This window comes from Ornithorhynchus anatinus, chromosome 1 (genome assembly GCF_004115215.2).
Source record: "Ornithorhynchus anatinus isolate Pmale09 chromosome 1, mOrnAna1.pri.v4, whole genome shotgun sequence".
Taxonomy (NCBI): Eukaryota; Metazoa; Chordata; class Mammalia; order Monotremata; family Ornithorhynchidae; genus Ornithorhynchus; species Ornithorhynchus anatinus.
In genome coordinates, this window is record NC_041728.1 from 159,208,488 (window position 1) to 159,230,861 (window position 22,374).

The following is a 22,374-nucleotide window of genomic DNA, read 5'->3' on the forward strand; positions in this document are numbered from 1 at the left end:
TATATTTTATATGATTTCCCATGATGTTCCTCCTTTAATTTTCCTTTTTTCAGCCTTGTTTCCTTCTCCTCTTTTCCTCAACCCATTCACCTCTTCTGTTTTTAAGTTTAGCCTTTGTCCTCCACTACTCCTTTCTTTCTTTCCTCCTATTATCTCAGATCTCTTTACCTAGATGCATATGGAAAGCACAATAAATTAAAAAGAAAAAGCAACAACAACTACACAAAACTCTTTTGGTTTTGGTATTTTGAGAATGCAGTCTCCAGTATGTATAAATAAGTTTGAATATTTTTTAAGTAAATTCCCTGAGAACAAAGACCATGTGCCTGTATGCTTAAGATTAAGTAGAAGTTATTGAAAAGCTGATTTGAATAGAACTTGAGCCTTTCAGAGAAAACATTCTGGGGGGGAAAAAAAAAAAAGGTGCTTACATAAGGTATTCCAAACAAGCTGAATTCCAGTAATCCAGGTATGGACCATTTAAGGTGTTCCCATGAAGCAGAATTGTCTCCTAACCAATGTCCTGCATGTTTCCCTGATCCAGCAAAAGTAGAACGTGAAAGAATGAAGCTTCTTTTGTTAGGGAACACTTGTTGAATGGCTCTGAAACAGAAATTGAAATTGAACACAAATCAAGACAAATCTATCTTTGCTCTACCCATCAAGGTTTCTGTGCTTACTGCTGTGTAATTGGTAGCTTCTAAGTCTGGCTCCCCAAGACACACTTGAGGGTAGTAAATGAGTACACCTATCTCTTGCTGCCTCCCCTGGCTTTGTGTTGTTGTTGTTGTTTGCTGTTGTTGTTGTTTTAATGGGATGTGTTATGTGCCAAGCACTGTACTAAGGTTGGACTCAGTTCCTATCCCACATAGGGCTTACAGTCTAAGTAGAAGGGAGTAGGATTTCATCCCCATTTTACAGATGTTAACTGAGGGCCAGAGAAGTGAAGTGATTTGCCTAAGATCTCGTAGTAGACGAATTCATTCAGATATTTGTTCAAGCATACTCAATAATAATAATAATAATAATAATGTTGGTATTTGTCAAGTGCTTACTATGTGCAGCACACTGTTCTAAGTGCTGGGGAAGATATAGGGCAATCAGGTTGTCCCACATGAGGCTCACAGTCTTAATCCCCATTTTATGGATGAGGTAACTGAGGCACAGAGAAGTTAAGTGACTTGCCCACAGTCACACAGCTGACAAGTGGCAGAGCGGGAATTTGAACCCATGACCTCTGACCCCAACGCCTGTTCTCTTTCCACTGAGCCACGCTGCTTCTAAGTGCTTATTCTTATTAAGTGCTTACTGTGTGCAGAGCACTGTACAAAGTTCTTGGGAAAGTACAATGCAACAATAGAGACAAGTCCTGCCCACAGTCTTGGGGTGGTGGAGAAGGGCTGGGCTGGGATTAGAACCCAGGTCCTCTGACTCTCAGGCCCATTCTCTTTCCACTAGACCAGGCAGGAAACATCCTGCCTGATTTTCCAGGATCTTTACAAGTCTTCTGGGATGTGCTGTCTCTGTGGCAATATAAATGTTCTGCTAGGTCCAAAGTCCTAGAATATTCACAGAAGGAATGAATTTTCCTTTCTTGCCTCTTCCTTTAGGCAGGAACCCCACCTAAGAACACCATCAGTGACAGTTCCAGAAAACATTTTTATTTCAAAAGTTGATTAATTTGGTAGACATTTGAGGTCTAAAACTACACTGAAAATTTTAATCAAAAAATAAAATCACAGAATTTCATTTTGAGTAATCTATATATGCAATAAAGTATATATTTAGGCAATAAAGTGATAATTTAATTTTTCTTACTCTTCAGTGGCTATGGACATGCTGTATCCATACAAGCTGTGAACATCATAATGTGTTCCCCAGTGTTGCAATGCATCCATGCAAACAGTTTTTGAAAACATGACACCATCAAGAATACCTTGAAATGCAAAAATACATTTTGTTTAAATGCATTTTAATTATTTTTTATGAATATAAGCAAAAAGTCCAATAATTTCCATTTAGGGTTGTGATAATACTGAACCGTGTGATACTACACTCAAACTGAATTGAAGAAAACCTATTTACTAATTTGGGTGTTTCCTATTTTGAGGTCGAAACTTTCCTTAATGAAATCCATTTGTCATTGGAAAACACTAAGACAAACAATAAATGTACTTGTCTATGAATCTCTAATAATTTCAGGTTGGTCTTATCATAACTTTCAAATGTCAAACACCCAGGGCTTTAGAACGATATGACAACTCTAGGTCATCCACTATGATTACTGTCTTCTGGGATTTGCAGAGCTGATTTTGTCTTCAATTTTATATTGTGCAGATTGCACATCCTTATCTTCAAAATCCTCTCCTCTCCTTTTTGGATTCCCTTAGGGAGAGGTATTCCCAAGGGAAGTACTATCTTCTCTGTGATCAAAGCTATTATTACTCATCAGCACTATGGTATCATTTACATCATCTTCAATGAGGGAACCACAATTTAAAGGATAAATGGAATGTAGATTGTCATGCTGAATTATTAAAGTGCTAAATGAATGCTTTCCTAAATACAAAAGAGTAAAGGCCAGTCAGTGCATTTCCTATAATTCAATAGTATTTATTGAGCGCTTACTATGTGCAGAGCACTTGGAATGTACAAATCGGTAACAGATAGAGACAGTCCCTGCCCTTTGATGGGTTTACAGTATAATCAATTCAGGGTATTTATTAAGCACTAACTAGGTGAAGAGAGTATTGTATCAATCAATCAGTGGCATTTATTGAACACTTACCATTCGCAGATAACTATAGTAAGTGCTTGGAAGAATACAATACAATAGAGAAGTAGCATGGCCTACTGGCATGGAACCAACCTCAAATCAGAAGGACTTGGGTTCTAATTCTAACTTCATCACTTGTCTGCTGTGTGACTTTGGGCAAGTCACTTAATTTCTCTGTGCCTCAGCTACCTCATCTGTAAAATGGGGATTAAAATTGTGAGCCCCATGTGGGACAGGGACTAAATCCAACCTATTTAGCTTGTATCTACCCCCTTCTCAGTAGAGTGCCTGGCACATATATAGTACGTGCTTCACAAATACCATTAAAAAAAGACAACAGAAGGGAGAAGGAAAACAGGGCTTAACTGGGGAAAGCCTCTTGGAGGGTATATGACCTTAATAAGGCATATTATATAAGTTCCTAGAGATGACACTTACTGGGAGTGAAAGGTGGATAGTTCAGGTTGTTGTCTTCACATCCTTTTTTTGATCCCCTAATAAAGCTTGATACTTCATTCATATCCTAAACAGATTCAGATGAGGAAAACATTTTCATAAACATTTTATTTACTTGCTTTAGGAACAGTTCAATATAAACATATTTCTATATGTATCTGTCTTCTACGGTTCTGTTTCATTCATATATTTCTATATCTTGATGGGTAACTCTTTAGGTAACTCTCAGACACAGTAAGCACTTAATAAATATGAGTGATTTATTTGTTGATTGATTGATAAGGTCACTGTTATTTTTCTCATAGCCATATCATCTGAGCTCTATTCTATTAAAATTATAATTCTCATTGACTTCTCAGTAGCCTTTGACACTTGAAGCACTATCAGGCTGTGGAATGCCAACAAGATACTCACCTGGTTTTCTCCCTTCTCCACTCACTGAGCTATTTTAGTCTCATTTACTAACTCCTATTTGATTTCTCAAACTATAAGTGCGAATATTCCACAGGCTATCTTCTGGGTACTTCCACAGGCTACTTCTCTAGCACTACCCTTGCTATCAAAATGTATGTCTTTTGGGGTTGCAAATCTCAGCAGGTGTGAATGTATGTGTGTATTTACCTTACTCCCTAGAAATATCTGAGACAGCAAGTTTTCAGTTGACTCAGCCTCTAAAGTGCCAACCACCAGTGGAAACAACCATCCCTTTCCTTTTGAGGGACTTTTCCAGAACTCCAGTTCCCATGTTCTTTTTGTTTGTTTGTTGTTTTTTTTCTTTCCTGGGACTTTCTATTTCTCACTTTCCTATATGTTGCCATATTATCTGAAACATGTCCACTAAGAGGTCTGGGCTTCCCTCTTCCTTGAAACATATGAATCACCATATGGTGATTCACTGATTGTCCCTCCACGCTTTAGTATCCTGAAAGGAGCTCATTGATCAACCTGTAAGGAAGTTAGCGAGTGATTTGTCAGCCAATAGGGATTGTACTGAGCTTCTACTCTGCACCCTCTTCAGTAATGCATCAAGGAAGGCCAGAGAAAAGCAAAGCAAATGTATTTCCGATGCTAAGTAATGTGCCTCCAAATGCCATTCATTTATCCATTTTTTTATTCTTGTACTTTTTAAATACTCCCTTTGTCTTAGTTGTCTGTGATGTATTCCACTTTTTTTTTTTTTTTTAAGTCTGTCCTTCTAGACCACCTAGATTATGAAAGACCTTGTAGAACAAGAACAATAACTTAAGTGATTCATCCCACCACGTACTGCGGTGTTTGGCACAGAGTAAGCACTCAGTAAATATTCATTCATTCATTCAATAGTATTCATTGAGCGCTTACTATGTGCAGAGCACTGTACTAAGCGCTTGGGATGAACAAGTCGGCAACAGATACTATTTACTAATTACCTAACAAGGTATCAGGCACCTAGTTCTCAGATGCAGTCCCTTCTGGTTTGAGGCTCACATTCTAAGAGATGCATCAAACAGGTATCTAGAGAAGCAGCATGTCAGTGTCAAAAGAGAACAGGCTTGGGAATCAGAAGGTCATAGGTTCTAATGCCTGCTCTGCCACTTCATTCATTCAATAGTATTTATTGAGCGCTTACTATTTGCAGAGCACTGTACTAAGCGCTTGGAATTTGCAATTTGGCAACAGATAGAGACAATCCCTGCCCATTGACGGGCTTACAGTCTTGTCTGCTGGGTGACCTAGTGCAAGTCCCTTTATTTCCCTGTGCTTCAGTTATCTCATCTGTAAAATGGGGATTGAGATTGTGAGCCCCATATGGCACAGGGACTGTGTCCAACCTGGTTTGTTTGTATCCACTCCACTGCTTAGTACGGTGCCTGGCACATAGTAAGCACTTAACAAATACCACAATTATCATTATTATTTTTTCATTCTTGTTTTACAAATAAAGAAACTGAGGCACATAGCATATCACTGGCAGCATCTACACCCAATGAGTGCCCAATAAATATTATTGATTGATTGAACCAAAGTCTCCTATTTTGTAAACTCTGTTCCTTTTCTATTAGGTCATGCTGGTTCATACATTTTCTAAACATCACACCAAGAAAGGTGGATATAAACCTTTGCTTATAATTTTCACTAGAGATTACTAGAGATTTTCACTATATACCAAAAATAGAAGCAATAGCATCCAAAAGAAATGACTGTGTTTCTTGAGAATAGGGTAAAATAATTTCTATGGGCTCAGTGGAAAAAGAACGGGCTTTGGAGTCAGAGGTCATGAGTTCGAAACCCAGCTCTGCCACTTGTCAGCTGTGTGACTGTGGGCAAGTCACTTAACTTCTCTGTGCCTGTTACCTCATCTGCAAAATGGGGATTAAGACTGTGAGCCCCACGTGGGACAACCTGATTCCCTTATGTCTACCCCAGCGCTTAGAACAGTGCTCTGCACATAGTAAGTGCTTAACAAATACCAACATCATTATTATTATTATTAAATTTTTATATTATAACTAAAACTAGAATAAAAAATAAATTCAACAAAATGTAAGGTAAGGTTCATGTTGACTATTCTTCAGGCAATTATAATTATCTCTAACAAATACTGCTCTCAATGCTCCACTTGTGAAAGTCAACAAATGCATTCCTGGAAACTTCAGAAGAGAAAGTAAGTTCCTTTCATTCCCTCCCAGATACTCAGCCAGAAGCAAACATTTGTTTTCAAGAGTAAGGAACCTTTGTATTCAAATATATGTTGTGCTGTTTTACTTTTGTTAATTCTGTAGTGATTATCATGACCTTCTTTGAACCTCTGTGGACTTTGTGGATACATATTACAAGGTTGTAGAAAACATATATTTTGTCTGACTGTACTTGAACATTATGATTATCTACTATATTTAATTTAAACTTTCCTGATGCTATAGGAAAGGCAATGTGGCTCAGTGGAAATAGCCTGGGTTTGGGAGTCAGATGTAATGGGTTCGAATCTCAGCTCTGCCCCTTGTCAGCTATGTGACTGTGGGGAAGTCACTTCACTCATCTGTGCCTCAGTTACCTCATCTGGAAAATGGGGGTTAACTGTGAGCCTCACGTGGAACAACCTGATTACCCTGTATCTCCCCCAATGCTTAGAACAGTACTCGGCACATAGCGCTTACAAATACCAACATTATTATTATTATTATTATTAAAACTCTTAGCTGAAAGCTATGGGCTCTTTTGGTGAATCTAGATTTTGTCACCCTTCTTTTTTTTGTTTTTTAGCTCTTTTTTTTCCCTGTCCATTTGTTGATAATTATAATCATCTTCCTCATCTCTCAATCTGTTCTTCGGGTGTTCTTGGGCATCCATTCAATTGCTTCAGACTCAGAGTCATCCTAATAATAATTGCGGTAATTATTATGCACTAACTCTGTGGCAAGCAAGCCCTGTACTAAACTTTGGGTAATCCCTGTCCCACATGGAGCTTACAGCCTAAATGGAGGGAGAAGTGGTATTGAAGCCCCATGTCACATATGATATAACTGAGGCAAAGAGAAGGTGAGTGCCTTACAGCAGGCAAGTGGCAGAGCCAGGATTGTTAATCAGGTCCTCTAACTCCAGGGCTACTCCTCTTTCCACTAGGACACACTGCATCCTCTTTCTTGGCACTTTGACTTTCAGAGTTTGGGATAGAGCCTTTCTTGATGGGACTCTCAACCTTGAGTCCTGCTTTCCATGATCCCAATTTTTATGCCTATTCTGCCTTTTAGAGAGGTGGCATTCGGCTTCCTCCTCTGATTTTTGTGTCAGCTGGCCTCAACGGCTCTCTGCCAACGTCTCTCTGCCATAGACCAAAGTAATGAGCTTACTCAGACAAAATGAACATTCTCTTGGGACTGGAAGAGCAGTCATGAATAGTGCAGATGTGGATTTGATAATAAGTTTTAGGGAGAAGGATTTCCATTAAGTTTAAAATCACTTGTCTAGAACTGAATTTCTCATATTCTCTCCTATTCTTTCTCATATTCTCTCACAGTGGGTTAAGTATGGCATCATGCTTGTCTCCAAATTGTGTTTCTGCTTTCATGTAATTTCAACTGCTGAATTCTGCCAATTCTTCCATCAGAAAAATTTCCTTATCTACCCATTCCTCTCCAAATATGTACCTTGGTACAAGCACTTATCATATCACAATTAGACTTTTGTATCAGCCTTCTTGTTTATGGCATTTGTTAAGTGCTTACTATGTTCTAGACTGTTCTAAATGGTGAGATAGATTCAAGGTAATCACGCTAGGTACAGTTTTTGTACCACATGGGGAGCACAGTCATAATCCCTATTTTACAGGTAAGATAAATGAGGCATGGGAAAGTGAAGTGACTTGCCCAAAGTCACCCAGCAAAAAGTGGCATAGTGGGACTACAACCCCAGGTCTTTCTGATACCCAAGCCTGGGCTCCATCCACTAAGCAATCCTGCTTCTCTTAACTGGTCCTTGCCTACAGTCTCTACCCATTTTTCCTATATTACACATTGTTGCATGAATCATCTTCCTGAAGCATCACTCAGCATACATACCTCAATTTCTCAAAAACTGCTAGTTGTTACCCATAACCTTCTGCATAAAGCAGAAACTCTTTACCCCTTAACATCAAGGCTTTTCACCAGCTTTCTCCATTTTACAAGTCAGCTCTCTGCTCTCTAGTTCCCACATCATATTCTTCGCTTCTGCCATGATCAGCTCTCCCACTTCTGGCCCCTTGCTCATGCTCTTCCTCAAGCCTGATATTTCCTTCCCACTAAATTCCACCAGACCACACAGATCTCCCAGCATCAAATACTACCTAAAACATCACTAAGGTAGTAACCACTGCCCTTAAGCCCTTATATAGTATTAACCAACCCCAATTTTAGGACTTATATATTTTGTTCCAATCTGTAGTATTATATACTTCTGTAATTGTGTATATGTAAATTAGTGCATTCAATTATTTGTCAAACGATTTAATCCTGACAGAGTTATCATTCAAATTATTTCTTGTCTTTTTTTTTTTTCTGTCTCCTATATTGTAATTATTTAGACTATAAGGGACAGGGAGTATATGTGACCTGACAATTTTGTATCTACCCTGTGCTTAATGCAGTGATTGGCACATAGAATGCACATAACAAGTGTATTATTATTATTAGTAATAGTAATAGTTGTATTCTCCAGATCCCTCTACAAATAGAGAATTGTTTTCTGCCTATCTATTCCTTTAGATTGTAGCCTTCTAAAGACAGTGATCATGTGATTTTTCTCCTGTTGTACTTTCCCAAACACTTAGTATGATACTTTGCACTCAGAAGGCACTCAAAAAATACACTTGATGATGTTAATTATAATGATTTGTAAATCAGTAGTTGGAGTGAAAATCATTATTCTAGAAACCCGACATGAATATTAATAGATCAGGAATGTACTCCTGACTCAAGTCAGACCCAAATGGCATATTTGAACTTTACACTCTATTTGCAATTCATTATTTAATGCCTTAACACCTGTCTCAGGTAGATATGAAGATTAAGGTCTAATATTTTGAGTTTATTGGAGGAAAGTGATATGCTATCAGGGACATTATTTTATGATATAATTATCATAATAAAATTATATTATCCTTACATCTTATTAAGCATTAAATCACTTACAATCCAAAGTCCATCGTATTCCACTTTGCTGTGAAAAAGCTTACATTCTTCTGCCCACCATTGGACACACTCTGGATTGGTGAAATCAGGAAATACAGTTAATCCTGGCCATACCTACAAAACAAGGACAGCAGCAATTAGTTAAATCTATAATTGAAGAGACATGGTACTCTATACTTCTTTTTGGCCATAAATACATCAACTATGCTGGTGTAAGACAAAGCAAATAATAAGGTGGAAACTGAAGATTGCATGTGTGACTCAATGCTATTAATCATACTTGATTTAACTGCCTACTATTTTGTTTTTCTATCAGGATATAAGATAATTTTAATATTAGATCTATCTGTTAAAATTCCACATTAAAGGTGCCCTTATTTCCAACAGAAAATTTTGCTATAAAATTGTTCTCCTGCATGTGATTATAATTTGGTCCAGAAATTTCCAAGTGTGGGCTTGCAATACTGTAAACTTTGCTTCCTTAGAGTTGAGAATGAGGTTAACTTTAACCCATCTCTTCCATTCACTTACTGGAATGTAATTTGTGTTGTCTCCTTTCTTCAAGAGCAAAGAAAATCCCCATATGGATAGGGAGAATCTTTATCAGGACAGGTTCAAACTCTGATTATCATGAATGAGGGTGAGATCAGTGAAATTAAGTCTTGCTTTTGCAAATTGATCAGACTCATTTTCCTCATCTGTAAAATGGAAATAATAATCCCTGCCTCCTCCCTACCTCACATAATGTTGGCATAGCTTAGTGGAAAGAGCACAGGCTCGGGAGTCTGAGGACATGGGTTCTAATCCTACTCCACCACTTGTCTCCTGTGACTTTGGGCAAGTCATTTAACTTCTGCGTGCCTCAGTTACCTCATCTGTAAAATGCAGATTAAGACAGTGAGCCCCAAATGGGACAATCTGATTACCTTGTAACTACCCCAATGCTGAGAACAGTGTTTGGCACATAATAAGTACTTAACAAATACCATAATTATTATTATTGTTAATAAACTCAGATAACTGATGTGAAAAATCTTTGCAAAAAAGTTTTCAGTATTATTGGTTTCACACTTATTCCTACTTTTCTGCATGGCAGAATGCCCACTAACATTTGCTTTTAGGTCAGTTTGTGAACATCCAGGTCAGAAATGGATGTTCCTACAAAAAAAAAAAAAAAAACAACTACATATAATATTTTTGGCTCCTTAAAATATATAACCACAGTCTTCATGTCCTGAGAAAACCTGAAATTTAAAAATCAAACATACCCTACAGGTTCATTCAATCCAATAGTTCAAACTATATAAACATCTGAGCTGTTAAAAGTAAACACAAAATAAATTGATTTTTTTCTAAATGGTTTTGTGCCCCTTTAAGTGCCATTTAAATTGTTTAAATTTGTTTCCATCACTTTCCCTTCAGAGTTGTTAGATTATCTGTTAGAAATCCAGTAAAAGGCAAATGTCCTGTGTTCACATGGATTTTTCAGCCTCATTTACTCAGCAGTCCTTGCTCATTGAAGTGCAGTTCTAATAGTAAAAGAACATTTCAAGTTGTCTCACATTTATTTCTTGGAATAGGATTATACACTGAAATAATCAGAATAATATTTGGAAAAACCATTAACTTTCCCAGGAAGTAGGTTTTCTGCTTGTTAGGTAAGGAAGTTTATTTTCCTTCATGACTACAGCATCTATCAATTCAGGCAATCAAGAAAAACCTGGACAAAATTACCAACTGTGAAACAGGTAATCTATATTATTAGAACAAAAGCGAGAAATGATTAGTATATGAAAAAATGTATTAAAGACAAATGACTTTGTTATAAACAGAAAGAAATAGAGAAGTTGAATGTTAATTCTAAAGATCCTTCATCCTCGGGTTTCCATCAGGAATTTGTAATGATCTTTAAATATAGTCCTTAAAATACTATATGGCAGTAACTACTTGATATGAGAGGAATATGTACATACAGTTTAGGACTTTAGATAGACAATCCTTACTTTGAGACTCAAAGGAAAGTCAGAATATTAGGTGGAGCCTACTGAAATTGGAATTTGAGCACTCTCTGTTTTCTCTATCCCCATTTTACAGCTGAGGTAACTAAGACACAGAGGAGCGAAGTGACTTGCCCAGGGTTACCGAGGAGGTAAGTGGCAGGGCTGGGATTATAATTTATGTACATATATAAATTATGTATTACAAATCATTTATTTACATTAATAAACAATTGAGAAACAGCATGGCTAATGGCTGTGGCATGGGCCTGGAAGAAAGATAACCTGGGTTCTAATCTCAGCTCTGCCACTTGTCTGAAGTTGACATTAACTTCTCTGGCAATCACCTCATTTGTGAAATAGGGATTAAGACTGTGAACTCCATGTGGGACGTGGACTGTGTACAACCTGATTATCTTATATCTTCCCCAATGTGTAGAAGTGTCTAAATTCTAATAAGTGCTTAACAAATATCTTTTAAAAATAAGGTCTGTCCCCCTACCTAATTGTAAATTTGTTGTGGGCACTCTCTACCAACTCTGTTGTATTGTACTCTCCCCAGTATAGTTTTTTGTTCAGATTAAGCACTCAATAAATACTACTGACTAATTGATTAATTATAATCTAATAATAATAATAATGTTGGTATTTGTTAAGCGCTTACTATGTGCAGAGCACTGTTCTAAGTGCTGGGGTAGATATAGGGTGATCAGGTAATCAGGTTGTCCACGTGAGGCTCACAGTTAATCCCCATTTTACAGATGAGGTAACTGAGGTACAGATAAATTGTGACTTGCCCACAGTCACACAGCTGACAAGTGGCAGAGCCGGGAGTCGAACCCATGACCTCTGACTCCCAAACCCAGGCTTAACTCCCAGGTTTATGGGTCATCCACTAGACCATGCTACTATAATAATTTTGGTATTTGTTAACAGTTTTTTAATGTGAGCCAATTTGTGAAGTAATGATGAGAAATGGTGAAACATCAGCAAACCTTGTGTGGCCATTAATATGACATATTGCAAAACATGAAAATACTCCTTTAAAGTGCTTTCATCATTTTCACAGTCATTGTGAATTTGCACGCAGTAAGAATGCAATAAATACAATTGAATGAATGAATCAATCAATCACTAAGCATTCTAAACATATTATGCACCTTGATATTCAATAAACTGTTTTTAAAAATTTCCTTCTGAAGAATTAAAAGTCTATATACTTTGTTCAATGGGTTTCTTTAATACTTTTCTATTTACCTATATACCAAGCATTTTCAATGGTGAAAATAGTAATAATTATACATCTCAGGAATTAGTAATTATATTTTACTATTTTGATAAATACAAATGGACAAATCAGCATATTTTAGACCATAATTTTAAAATGTGCTATTGTTACAAAAATGAAGCACAACTTTTCTTCTTTGAGACTTTGTATTCTTTTATATCAGAAAATAATTGCATAGATATACAGGTCACAATTATTTGGGATCCAATGTTTGAACTTGTACTTTAGTCAGTTGCTTTTCTTCTTGAATCACTTCATCACTTTCTATAGTCTGAAAGCTCTCCAAGTGTTTAAGACAGTATTCTGCATACAATAAGCGCTCAATAAGTCCTGTTGATTGATTTAATTGATTGAGTTCTACTGCCCCTTTGGGGGGTGGCAGATGTAGAAGAATATTATACTGCATACTGGGACTTTGCTCAGTGATAGCAGGAATAAGCAAAATTTAAATCAGTCCACTTTGCTACCTGTGAGCGAGCTCTGTGGTATTAGTTACAGGAGAACAAACCTTACAAATTGCTGTTTGTAAAGCCTTTCCTGCCAATATTCAGGCCCTCTCTGAGGTAGAACTGTGATAAAAAGGGACTCAAGGGGAAGAATGAAACTAATTCTTGCAGAACCTAGTGTCTGGAAACTATATTTCCCAAAGGCTATAGGTGTACACTTCCCAGAATCCTCTGGAAAAGAGGATAATCAGGAGAGTGAATTCAGGAAAAAGGTCTTCTGGCTCCCTTGAAGCTTCATTTTTCTGCTGGTTTAATCATTCTACACAGGTCCCTGATGGCGTAGAATCATTCTACACAGCTCCCTGATGGTACTCTGTTGTATTTTATTCTTCCAAGTGTTCAGTGCAATGGTTTGCACATGGTAAGAGCTCAGTCTACTGATGTGGTGTGTTGGTTCAGTGGAAAGAGCACAAGACAGGAAACCTGTCTGGATTCTAATCCCAGTTTTATCTTGGCTGGCTAATATACTTGGAAATATTCTATATCCCTGCCCATCAACTTGCTCATTGCAGTCCGTGTCCCAGAAGGGACATAACTAAGAATATGAGCAGAACTATACAAGCCATTAGCACTTTAATTCCTTATAACTTCAGAGTCCTATTCTAGAACACTGATGCCACCAGACATTGCCCCAGAGAGAACTGCCCAAGGATATAGATGGGTATGATGCGGACTACTGAGCATCACCTGTGAAAGAGACCGGTCAGGGACACTGAGATCTCTCTGCTGGGGTGAGTCAGCAAGTCCAGGTCACTGGACATGAGAACGACTGCCAGTCATCCCTGAGATTTTGCTCTCAAAATGTTGTGGATGAGAAGCGGCCATTCCTTCATCTTCCCTCTCCCTGCAGCCCAGTCTGAATCCACATTAGAAGACAGGTATGGCAGTCTGACAGCCAGGTAATATAGACCCAGATTTTCACATATCAAAACTGCTTTTCTTTACATCGACCCAGCTCTTTGTTTACTCTCAGATCTATGATCTCAAGGACTCAGGGACCTGCATAAAAGTCAGCAATTTAATCACGGAACTACCTGATTATGCGGTTACTGCTGCTGATAACCTCACCTATAATTTTTAATCTTGGCTCAGTCCTTAAATTTCCCTTCAATCCCCTCCCTCTAATCAGCCCATCCTTGTCCTCCCTTCCCATCATCTCCCCTGCCCATCCCTTCAACGTCTCCTTCACTCCATCCCTTTTATCCTGTCCCAGCATTGCCCTTTAAACCCCTCCCCAATGCAAGCCCCCACCTACTTGCTCCCATCTAATCCCTCCCCACCCCTCATGCTGTCCCATGCTGTCCCAGCCCCCTGCCTGCTCCTGTCTGTCCCCGCCCCTACAGCGTCAGCCAAGAGCTGCCTATGGAACTGTGCTCCACTGTGGGAAAGTTTCCCTTCAACCTTGACTGGTTCCTGACCTAGTCACTGCTACTCCTTGCGATCACGGGAACCTAGTGCTCCCCGGATGACAATGTTTTCCCTGCTGCTCTCTCTAGAGGGGCCTCATCTTCACCCACTCTCCATCAGTGATAAAAGGGGAGGAGTTCGCTTCTTTCTCCTTCCCCAAAGTCACTTTCGCACCATTCTTCCTCCCCATCTCTCTCTTTCCTTTCCTTTGAAGTGCATACCATTCATCCCAACCACTCACTCCAGATAGTAGTCACAGTCATCTACCTCCTCACTCCCAGGCACCATCTTCAACTTTAAAAAAACATTTTGATCCCTTTCTCACATTCCTTCTCTCTTTCTCCATTCCTACACTGATACTTGGGGACTTTAATATACACAGAGAAGTTGAGAAGCAGCGTGGCACAGTGGAAAGAGCACGGGCTTTGGAGTCAGGGCTCATGAGTTTGAATCCCAGCTCTGCCACTTGTCAGCTGTGTGACTGTGGGCAAGTCACTTAAATTCTCTGTGCCTCAGTTCCCTCATCTGTAAAATGGGGATTAAGACTGTGAGCCCCATGTGGGACAACCTGATTCCCATGTTTACCCCAGTGCTTAGAACAGTGCTCTGCACATATTAAGCGCTTAACAAATACCAACATTATATTATTAAGTTCCTGACAACCCATCTGCTGCTCTCTTTCTATCACTCCTCAACTCCACTGACTTCCTGCTCGAACCCACCTCACCCACTTACCAGCTTGGACACACACTAGATGTTGTCACCTCTGGCTTCAACTTCAACCTCTATATAGACAATACTCAAATCTAATTCTCAAGCTCTGACCTCTCTCCCTGCTGCAGTCTCTCATTTCCTCTTGCCTTTATGACATCTCTATTTGGATGTTCTCCCATCACCTCAAGCTTAACATGTCCAAAACAGAACTCCTCATCTTCCCAACCAAACCTTGTTCTCCCCATGACTTTTCCATCACTGTAGACATCCTTCCAGTTTTACAAGCCCATAACCTTGGTGTTATCCTTGACTCCTCTCTCTCATTCAACCCACATGTTCAATCCATCACTAAATCCTGTCAGTCCCAACTTCACAGCATCACTAAAATCTGCCCATTCTTCTCCATCCAAACTGCCACCAATACAATCACTCTTCCTACGCTGTCTGGATTACTGCATCAGTATTCCTGCTGACCTCTCAGCCTCCTGTCTCTTCCCAGTGCGGGCACACTTTACTCTGCTTCCTGGGTCATTTTTCTACAAAAACAGTCAGGACATGTGACCACCCCCCCTTCTAAATAGTCCATTGGTTTCCCATCGACCTCTGCTTCAAACAAAAACTCCTCTTCATTGACTTTAAAGTGGTCAATCACCTTGCCTTCCCTCAACTAACTCCTCTCTATCTACAACCCAGATGGCACACTTTGCTCTTCTAATGCTAACTTGTTTACTGTGCCTCCAACTCGCCTATCTTGCCACCATCTCTCACCCACATCCTGTTTCTGGCCTTTAACGTCCTTCCTCTTCAAATCCAAAAATGGTTTCTCAACCTCCATTCAGAGCCTTATTGAAGGCACATCTCCTCCAAAAGGCCCTTCCCTGACTTTGACCTCCTTTCCTCTTCTCCTACTCCCTTCTGTGTCACCCTGACTCGCTCTCTTTGTTCTTCCTAGATCACAACACTTTTGTACATATCTGTAACATTTATTTATATTAATATTTGTTTCCCCCTCTAGACTCTAAGTTCGTTGGGTGCTGGGAATGTGTCTGCGTATTGTTGTACTTTCCTAAGTGCTTAGTACAGTGCTCCACACACAGTAAGTGCTCAATAAGTATTATTGAATGAGTGGATGAATAGTCACCGTACAAACCTAACCTCAGTAATTCTCAAATCCTTCCATCCAACCACCATCTTTTCACTTGCCTACTCTCCCACACACCTCCTCCCCACAAATCTGTCCTGTTTCCACAGAGAGCTTTGATCTCTCAACCCCATCCAATTTTGTCAAATCACCATGCCCCATTTAGTCTCCATATCCAAGCTATCTTTACTTGACAAGAAAATTGACACCCTTGGCACCACCCTATCTACTGAACTCACTTGTTCCCCGTTCCTTCCTAGATCTTGTGACAATAACCCATAGCCCTGAATCACCTCCACAGTCTGCTTTTTTCACTCCTGTGCTCAAGATTCATAGCACTGTTGGTGGAAATACAGATATCAGCCCAACCTCAACCACCGCAGGTTCATCCTTACAATCCTTAACTATGCTCTCTACTCTGCCCATCAAAATTATTTCTCCTTCTTTATTAATTCCCATGGCCACTGCCCTAACCAGTCATACCAGATGTGTAATTCCCTACTCAAACCCTTTGTTGCCCTGCCTCTCCCACCTCTTGCCCCCAGTGACCTGAAAACAACAGGTGTAATATCATGAAATCTCCCTTGCTCCTCTTCAGTCTGTCCCTCCTCCAGTCCCTTCAACTCTTCTATCTTTCCTGGCAGTATCTCAAGAGAAGATCTCCTGCCTTCTATCAAAATTCACCTTTTCCTCCCGCTCTTCTGGCCCCATTCCTTTGTGCCTTATCAAAGCACCTGCCCACTCCCTTCCTCCCTCCCTGATAGCTATCTCCACCTGTTTGCTCTCCCGTGGGTTTCCCCACACTGCTTTCAAACTTGCTCATGACTCCCCTTCCCTAAAAATATTCTCCCTTGACCCTACAGCTCTCTCCAGTTATCACTTAATTTCCTTCCTGTCATTACTCTCCAAACTCCTTGACCCAGTTGTCTACATCCGCTACCTCCACTTCAGCTCATTCAATTTTCTTCTTAACCCACTCCAACCTGGCTTCCACCCCCTTCAGTCAAAAGAAACCACCTTCTCAAAAGTCACAGATGATCTCCTTCTTGCCAAACCCAATGGCCACTACTCTATCCTTAATCCTCCACAACTTCTCAGCTGCCTTAGACACTCTTGGTCATCAACTTCTCCTGGAAACATTATCCAACCTTGGCTTCACTGATAATTTCCCCTCTAAGGTCTCCTATCTCTCTGGCTGCTCATTCTAAGTCTCTTTCATGGACTCCTCTGACTCCCACTCCCTAACTTTGGGTGTCCCTCAAGCCTCAATTCTGGGTGCCCTTCTATTCTCCATCTGCACCCACTCCCTTGGAGAAATCATTCACTCACATAGTTTCAACTACCACCTCTATGTGGATGACTTCCAAATCTACTTCTCCAGCCCTGACCTGCCTCCCTCTCTGCAGTCTTGCTATTTCCTCATGCTTTTGAGACACATCTACTTGGACGTCATGACATCACCTTAAACTTAACATATCTCAAACAAAATTCCTTATCTTGCCATTCTCTGTAGACAGCACCACCATTCTTCCTGCTTCTCATGCCATTATCCTCAATTTACCTCTCATTCAACCCACATATTCAATAGGGCACTAAATCCATTCTTCCCTCTCCATCCAAACTGCAACCACGTTAATCCCAATACTTATTTTATGCCACCTTGGTTATTGGATCAGCCTCTCTGCTGACCTCCCTGCCTCCTCTCTCTACTTAAGTCCATACTTCACTATGCTGCCTGGATCAGAGAAGCAGCGTGGGTCAGTGGAAAAAGACCAGGCTTGGGAGTCAGAGGTTGTGGGTTCTAATCCCGGCTCCGCTGCTTGCCAGCTGTGTGACTTTGGACAAGTCACTTAACTTCTCTGTGCCTCAGTTACCTCATCTGTAAAATGGGGATTAAAACTGTGAGCCCCAGGTGGGACCACCTGATCACCTTGTATCCCTCCTAGCACTTAGAACAGTGCTTTGCACATAGTAAGCACTTAACAAATACCACCATTATTATTGTTTTTCTCCCAAAATATTTACTCCTTATTTTCCCATTCCTCAAGAACCTCCAGTGTTTGCCCATACCCCTCCACATCAAACAGAAACTCGTTACCATTGGTTTAAAAGCGTACAATCACCTGGCTCCCTCCTATTTCACCTAATTACTCTCCTACTAAAATCCAGCCTACAAACCTCTCTTCTCTAATGCCAACCTATTCACTGTGTCTCTCCATTGACATCCTGCCCATGTCCCGCCTTTGGTTTCTTCTCATCTGACAGATGATCACTCGCCCCACCTTCAGAGCTTTATTGAATGCACATCTCTTCCAAGAGACCTTCGCTGACCAAGCCCCCTTTTCCTCTTCTCCCACTCCCTATGTGTCACCCTTGCACATGGATTTCTATCCTTTATTCACTCTTCCACAGTTCCACAGCCCTTATATACATTTTATTTATTTATGTTAATGTCTGTCTCCCCCCTAGACTGTAAGCTCATTGTGAGCAGGGAATATGTCTACCAACACTATTATATTGTACTCTTCCAAAAGCTTAATACAGTTCTCTGAACATATTAAGAGTTCAATAAGTATGACTGACTGATAGATTGATTAATCCGTCACGGGGAGACTGTAAGTCCTTAGGCCCCAGAAATCTTAGGAGTATATAGAACTTTTTCTATTTATACACTTACTCGCATATTTATTGTGATCTATGTATATACTGAATCCTGGAGAAATATTAGCTTGTAAGCATTCTAAGTGCTTTGCTCTTCAAACATACTTTAAAGATGTCTGGGATTACCATGGGAAATTATCCTGACTTGACCATTCATTCATTCAGTTGTATTTATTGAGTGCTTACTGTGTGCAAAGCACTGTATTAAATGTTTGGGAAATACAATTTGGCAGCTGATAAAGACAATCCCTACCCAAAAATGGGCTCACAATCTAGAACTGTTAACTCTGGTAGATGAACTGCCCCCAAATTCAATGTAGCTGATTGCTAAAGCCATATGATTTGAAAGTTTTCTCTAAGATATTTTAAAGATCTCAAAGTCCAGAAGGAATTCTCTGTGTATAACATATGCACATGCTTTCTTGATCCAAATTAAAACAGGTAACCAGGAATAGATTATTCCTGTACCACACTATTGAGATTTCAATATATTATCATGTCTGCAAATGTATTGCTTACCTCTCCAATGAGTGGGGTAACTCCATCCTTCTCCTTAATCCATACCTTCTTGATTGACCCTCTCTCATAGGTTTCATAGACAGAGCCATCACTGTTTTTATTAATAGAAATAGCAGGATCCTAGGAACAGGTAAATGAACATTTTCAAAATCTATTTATTTCAATCAAAAGAAGGTTTTAAGTGGAATGTACTTAACTACTTACCAGGATAATGATGTATTTCATTCCTTTGCTATGTAAGTCTTTAGCAAATTGAGGAAGATCAGTGAATTCATTCTTATCATAAGTAAAGTCTTTTTTTTCATCCATGTAGTCAATATCTGTGACTTGAGTATCCTGAAAAAGTATTCAAATGGATATGAATAACTCCTAAACTAAAATATTATTTCATTGCTTAACCATATCAGGCCAGTTTAAGAGAGTCTACCTGTTTATCAAAATAGTAAATAAAGAACAGAGACTTCAACAAAATGATTGTCAAATATAAACTAATCAAAGGCCTATCTTCGAGGAAAATCAGGATTGCTGAAAAATGTGAAAGCCTTTAGGCACTGTTTTTCAGTCTTTTCCCCAAAGTTTTTACAGTGAAATTGAGCGACGGAGTGACAGAACTGTTTCTGAATGGGGACATGATGAAAGTTGAAATAATCGTGAAAAGATACGGATGTAGTTAACAAGGTACCATGGATCACTGAATCTTATAAAGATACTAGGTGGTAGGTTCAAGTTGAACAAAAGGAAAAGCTTCATGCAGTCAATTGTTTTATTGAGCAACTATCTCCTACAAAGCTCTAAGTCTTGGGATGCCACAGTAGACATAAAACACACTATCTTTATGGTCCTGTGCATAAACATTCATTACTAAAGGAAATGTATAGGGTCAAAAACAGCTCGTGGAAAAGTAGTAGAGGGAAAATTAGGGATGTTAGATGGATTTTTTCAGATGATCCATCCATTAACACAAGGATGCCAAAAAGAGTACTAACTGTCTACTTATTTTGTTTTGGTGTCTGTCTCCCCCTTTTAGACTGTGATTCCGTTGTTGGGCAGGGATTATCTCTATCTGTTGATGAATTGTACATTCCAAGCACTTAGTATAGTGCTCTGCATATAGTAAGTGCTCAATAAATATGATTGAATGAATGACTGAAAGAGTAACCATATGCAGCTAGTTTCCTGCAAGCATGCTTTTGACATTATTGGCAGCTGAAAGCTGTCTTCAAGGATCTGACCTAATAATTTAAATTTTATTATGCTTGGATGTTTTTGGGTTTTTATGGTGTTTGTTTGGCTTACTATTTGCCAAATACTGTGCTAAGTGCCGAGATAGATGCAAGAAAATCAGGTCAGACACAGTCCATGTTTCATATGGGGCCCACAGTCTTAATCTCCGTTTTATTTTGTCTTATGCTGTCGAGTCATCTCTAACCCCTAGCGACACCATAGATACATCTCTCCCAGAATGTGTCACCTCCATCTGCAATCGTTCTGGTAGTGTAGCCATAGGGTTTTCTTGGTAAAAATATGGAAGTGGTTTACCATTGCCTTCTTCCATGCGGTAAACCTGAGTCTCCACCCTTGATTCTCTCCCATGCTGCTGCTGCCCAATACAGGTGAGTTTTGACTTGTAGCAGATTGCCTTCCACTTGCTAGCCACTGGCCAAGCTAGGAATGGAATGGATATGCCTCTGCTGACTCTCCCTCCCATAGTCGAGACTGTTAGAGTACTGGAAACTCTCCAGATGTTATCCTGAGAGGGGTAATCCCCATTTTACAGATGAGGTAAATTAGGCACAGAAAAGTTAAGTGATTTGCTCTGCAGACAAGATGCAGAGCAGAGGACAAGATGCAGAGCAGAGATTAGAACTGGTCCTTCTGACTTCCTGGCCCATGTTCTAACCCCTAGGCCATGTGTCTTCTGTCACTTATAAACAGAAAACTAAAATCAGGCCTAGAATTGGAAAAGAGCCACAACAAGTTCAGGGCACTTAATCCTAAAACCTTAAACATCAGGTAAAAATTCCTTTTAATGCTAGCTTATAGGTTTACATAAACAAAAAAAGTTACAATCTTAAATTACTTCTGTTTCAATCCTGTGCCTAGCAGTTCCCCTTTCAGGGTCATACCTGTAGAGTTTCCAGTACTCTACCAGTCTTGACTATGAGAGACAGAGTCAAGGAGAGGCATATCCATTCCATTCCTAGCTTGGACAGTGACTAATAATAATAATAATAATGTTGGTATTTGTTAAGTGCTTACTATGTCCCGAGCACTGTTCTAAGCTCTGGGGTAGATACAGGGTAATCAGGTTGCCCACATGAGGCTCACATTTATATAGATGAGGTAACTGAGGCACCGAGAAGTTGTGACTTACCCAAAGTCACACAGCTAACAGGTGGCAGAGCCGGCACTAGAACCCATGACCCCTGATCCCTAAACCCATGCTCTTTCCACTGAGCCACGCTGCTTCTGTGAGTGGAAGTCAATCTGCTTCAAGTCAAAACTCACCTGTGCTGGGCAGCAGCGGCATGGAAGAGAGTTGAAGGTGGAGAATCAAGTTTACTGCGTGGAAGAAGGCAGTGGTAAACCACTCCACATTTTTACTAAGAAAACTCTATGGATACAATACCAGACCGATTGCAGATGGAGGTAGGGTGATCTGGGAGAGATGTGTCCATGGCATCGCTATGGGTCAGAGACAACTCGGCAGCATAAGACAGGACAAGGCTAGCAGTTATTCTTTTCTTCTTGGGTTGAATGAAAAACTGAATTTGTGACAATTTTTAATACTTCATCCACAGAAATCCATGAGGGAGAGGACCAGTGTTCAACCTGATTGTCTTGTATCTGTCACAGTGTTTAGAAAGGTGCTTAACAAATTCCACTATTATGTCAGTTACTTCTTCATCATCTATACATATAGCTTGAAGGCAAAATCACTGACAACACCTAAAATGAACCCACTTGACCAAAACCCAGCTAGACATAAAACTATTACTTACATAAGGCAGGCCAATTGCGCGGTTTCTTTCCACAACAGCTTTCACTTCATTCAGACTTCCATAATCCCAGCGACTCAGCTGGAATCCAAGACTCCAATATGCAGGCATTGCTGGCCGTCCAATAAACTTAGGTTTGAAAATTTAAAATTTGTGAGTATAAAGGCTTTAAGAATTGGAATGTAGAAGAATTATAATCAGTATCCAAAGCTACAAACCACATTTCAAATGTCATAAATTCCACCATGAATTGAATACCAAA

General features: G+C 39.6%; 1 protein-coding gene and 1 non-coding gene across 2 annotated transcripts in view; both read right to left on the reverse strand.

The window, feature by feature from the left end:
* Positions 1–22,374, reverse strand: part of SI (sucrase-isomaltase) — an 85,480-nt gene that overhangs the window by 35,286 nt on the left and 27,820 nt on the right. Inside the window, exons 10-16 of the mRNA XM_029048754.1 lie at positions 22,116–22,241; positions 19,318–19,449; positions 19,114–19,233; positions 8,881–8,994; positions 3,215–3,299; positions 1,819–1,936; positions 432–603 (exon numbers count right to left, since the gene is read on the reverse strand). Of these exons, the coding sequence (XP_028904587.1) occupies positions 432–603; positions 1,819–1,936; positions 3,215–3,299; positions 8,881–8,994; positions 19,114–19,233; positions 19,318–19,449; positions 22,116–22,241 (867 nt within the window). The remainder of the gene's footprint in view (positions 1–431; positions 604–1,818; positions 1,937–3,214; positions 3,300–8,880; positions 8,995–19,113; positions 19,234–19,317; positions 19,450–22,115; positions 22,242–22,374) is intronic.
* LOC114817638 lies at positions 20,737–20,873 on the reverse strand. Its single transcript, XR_003765496.1, has one exon. It is a non-coding gene; the product is annotated as a small nucleolar RNA SNORA7 (small nucleolar RNA).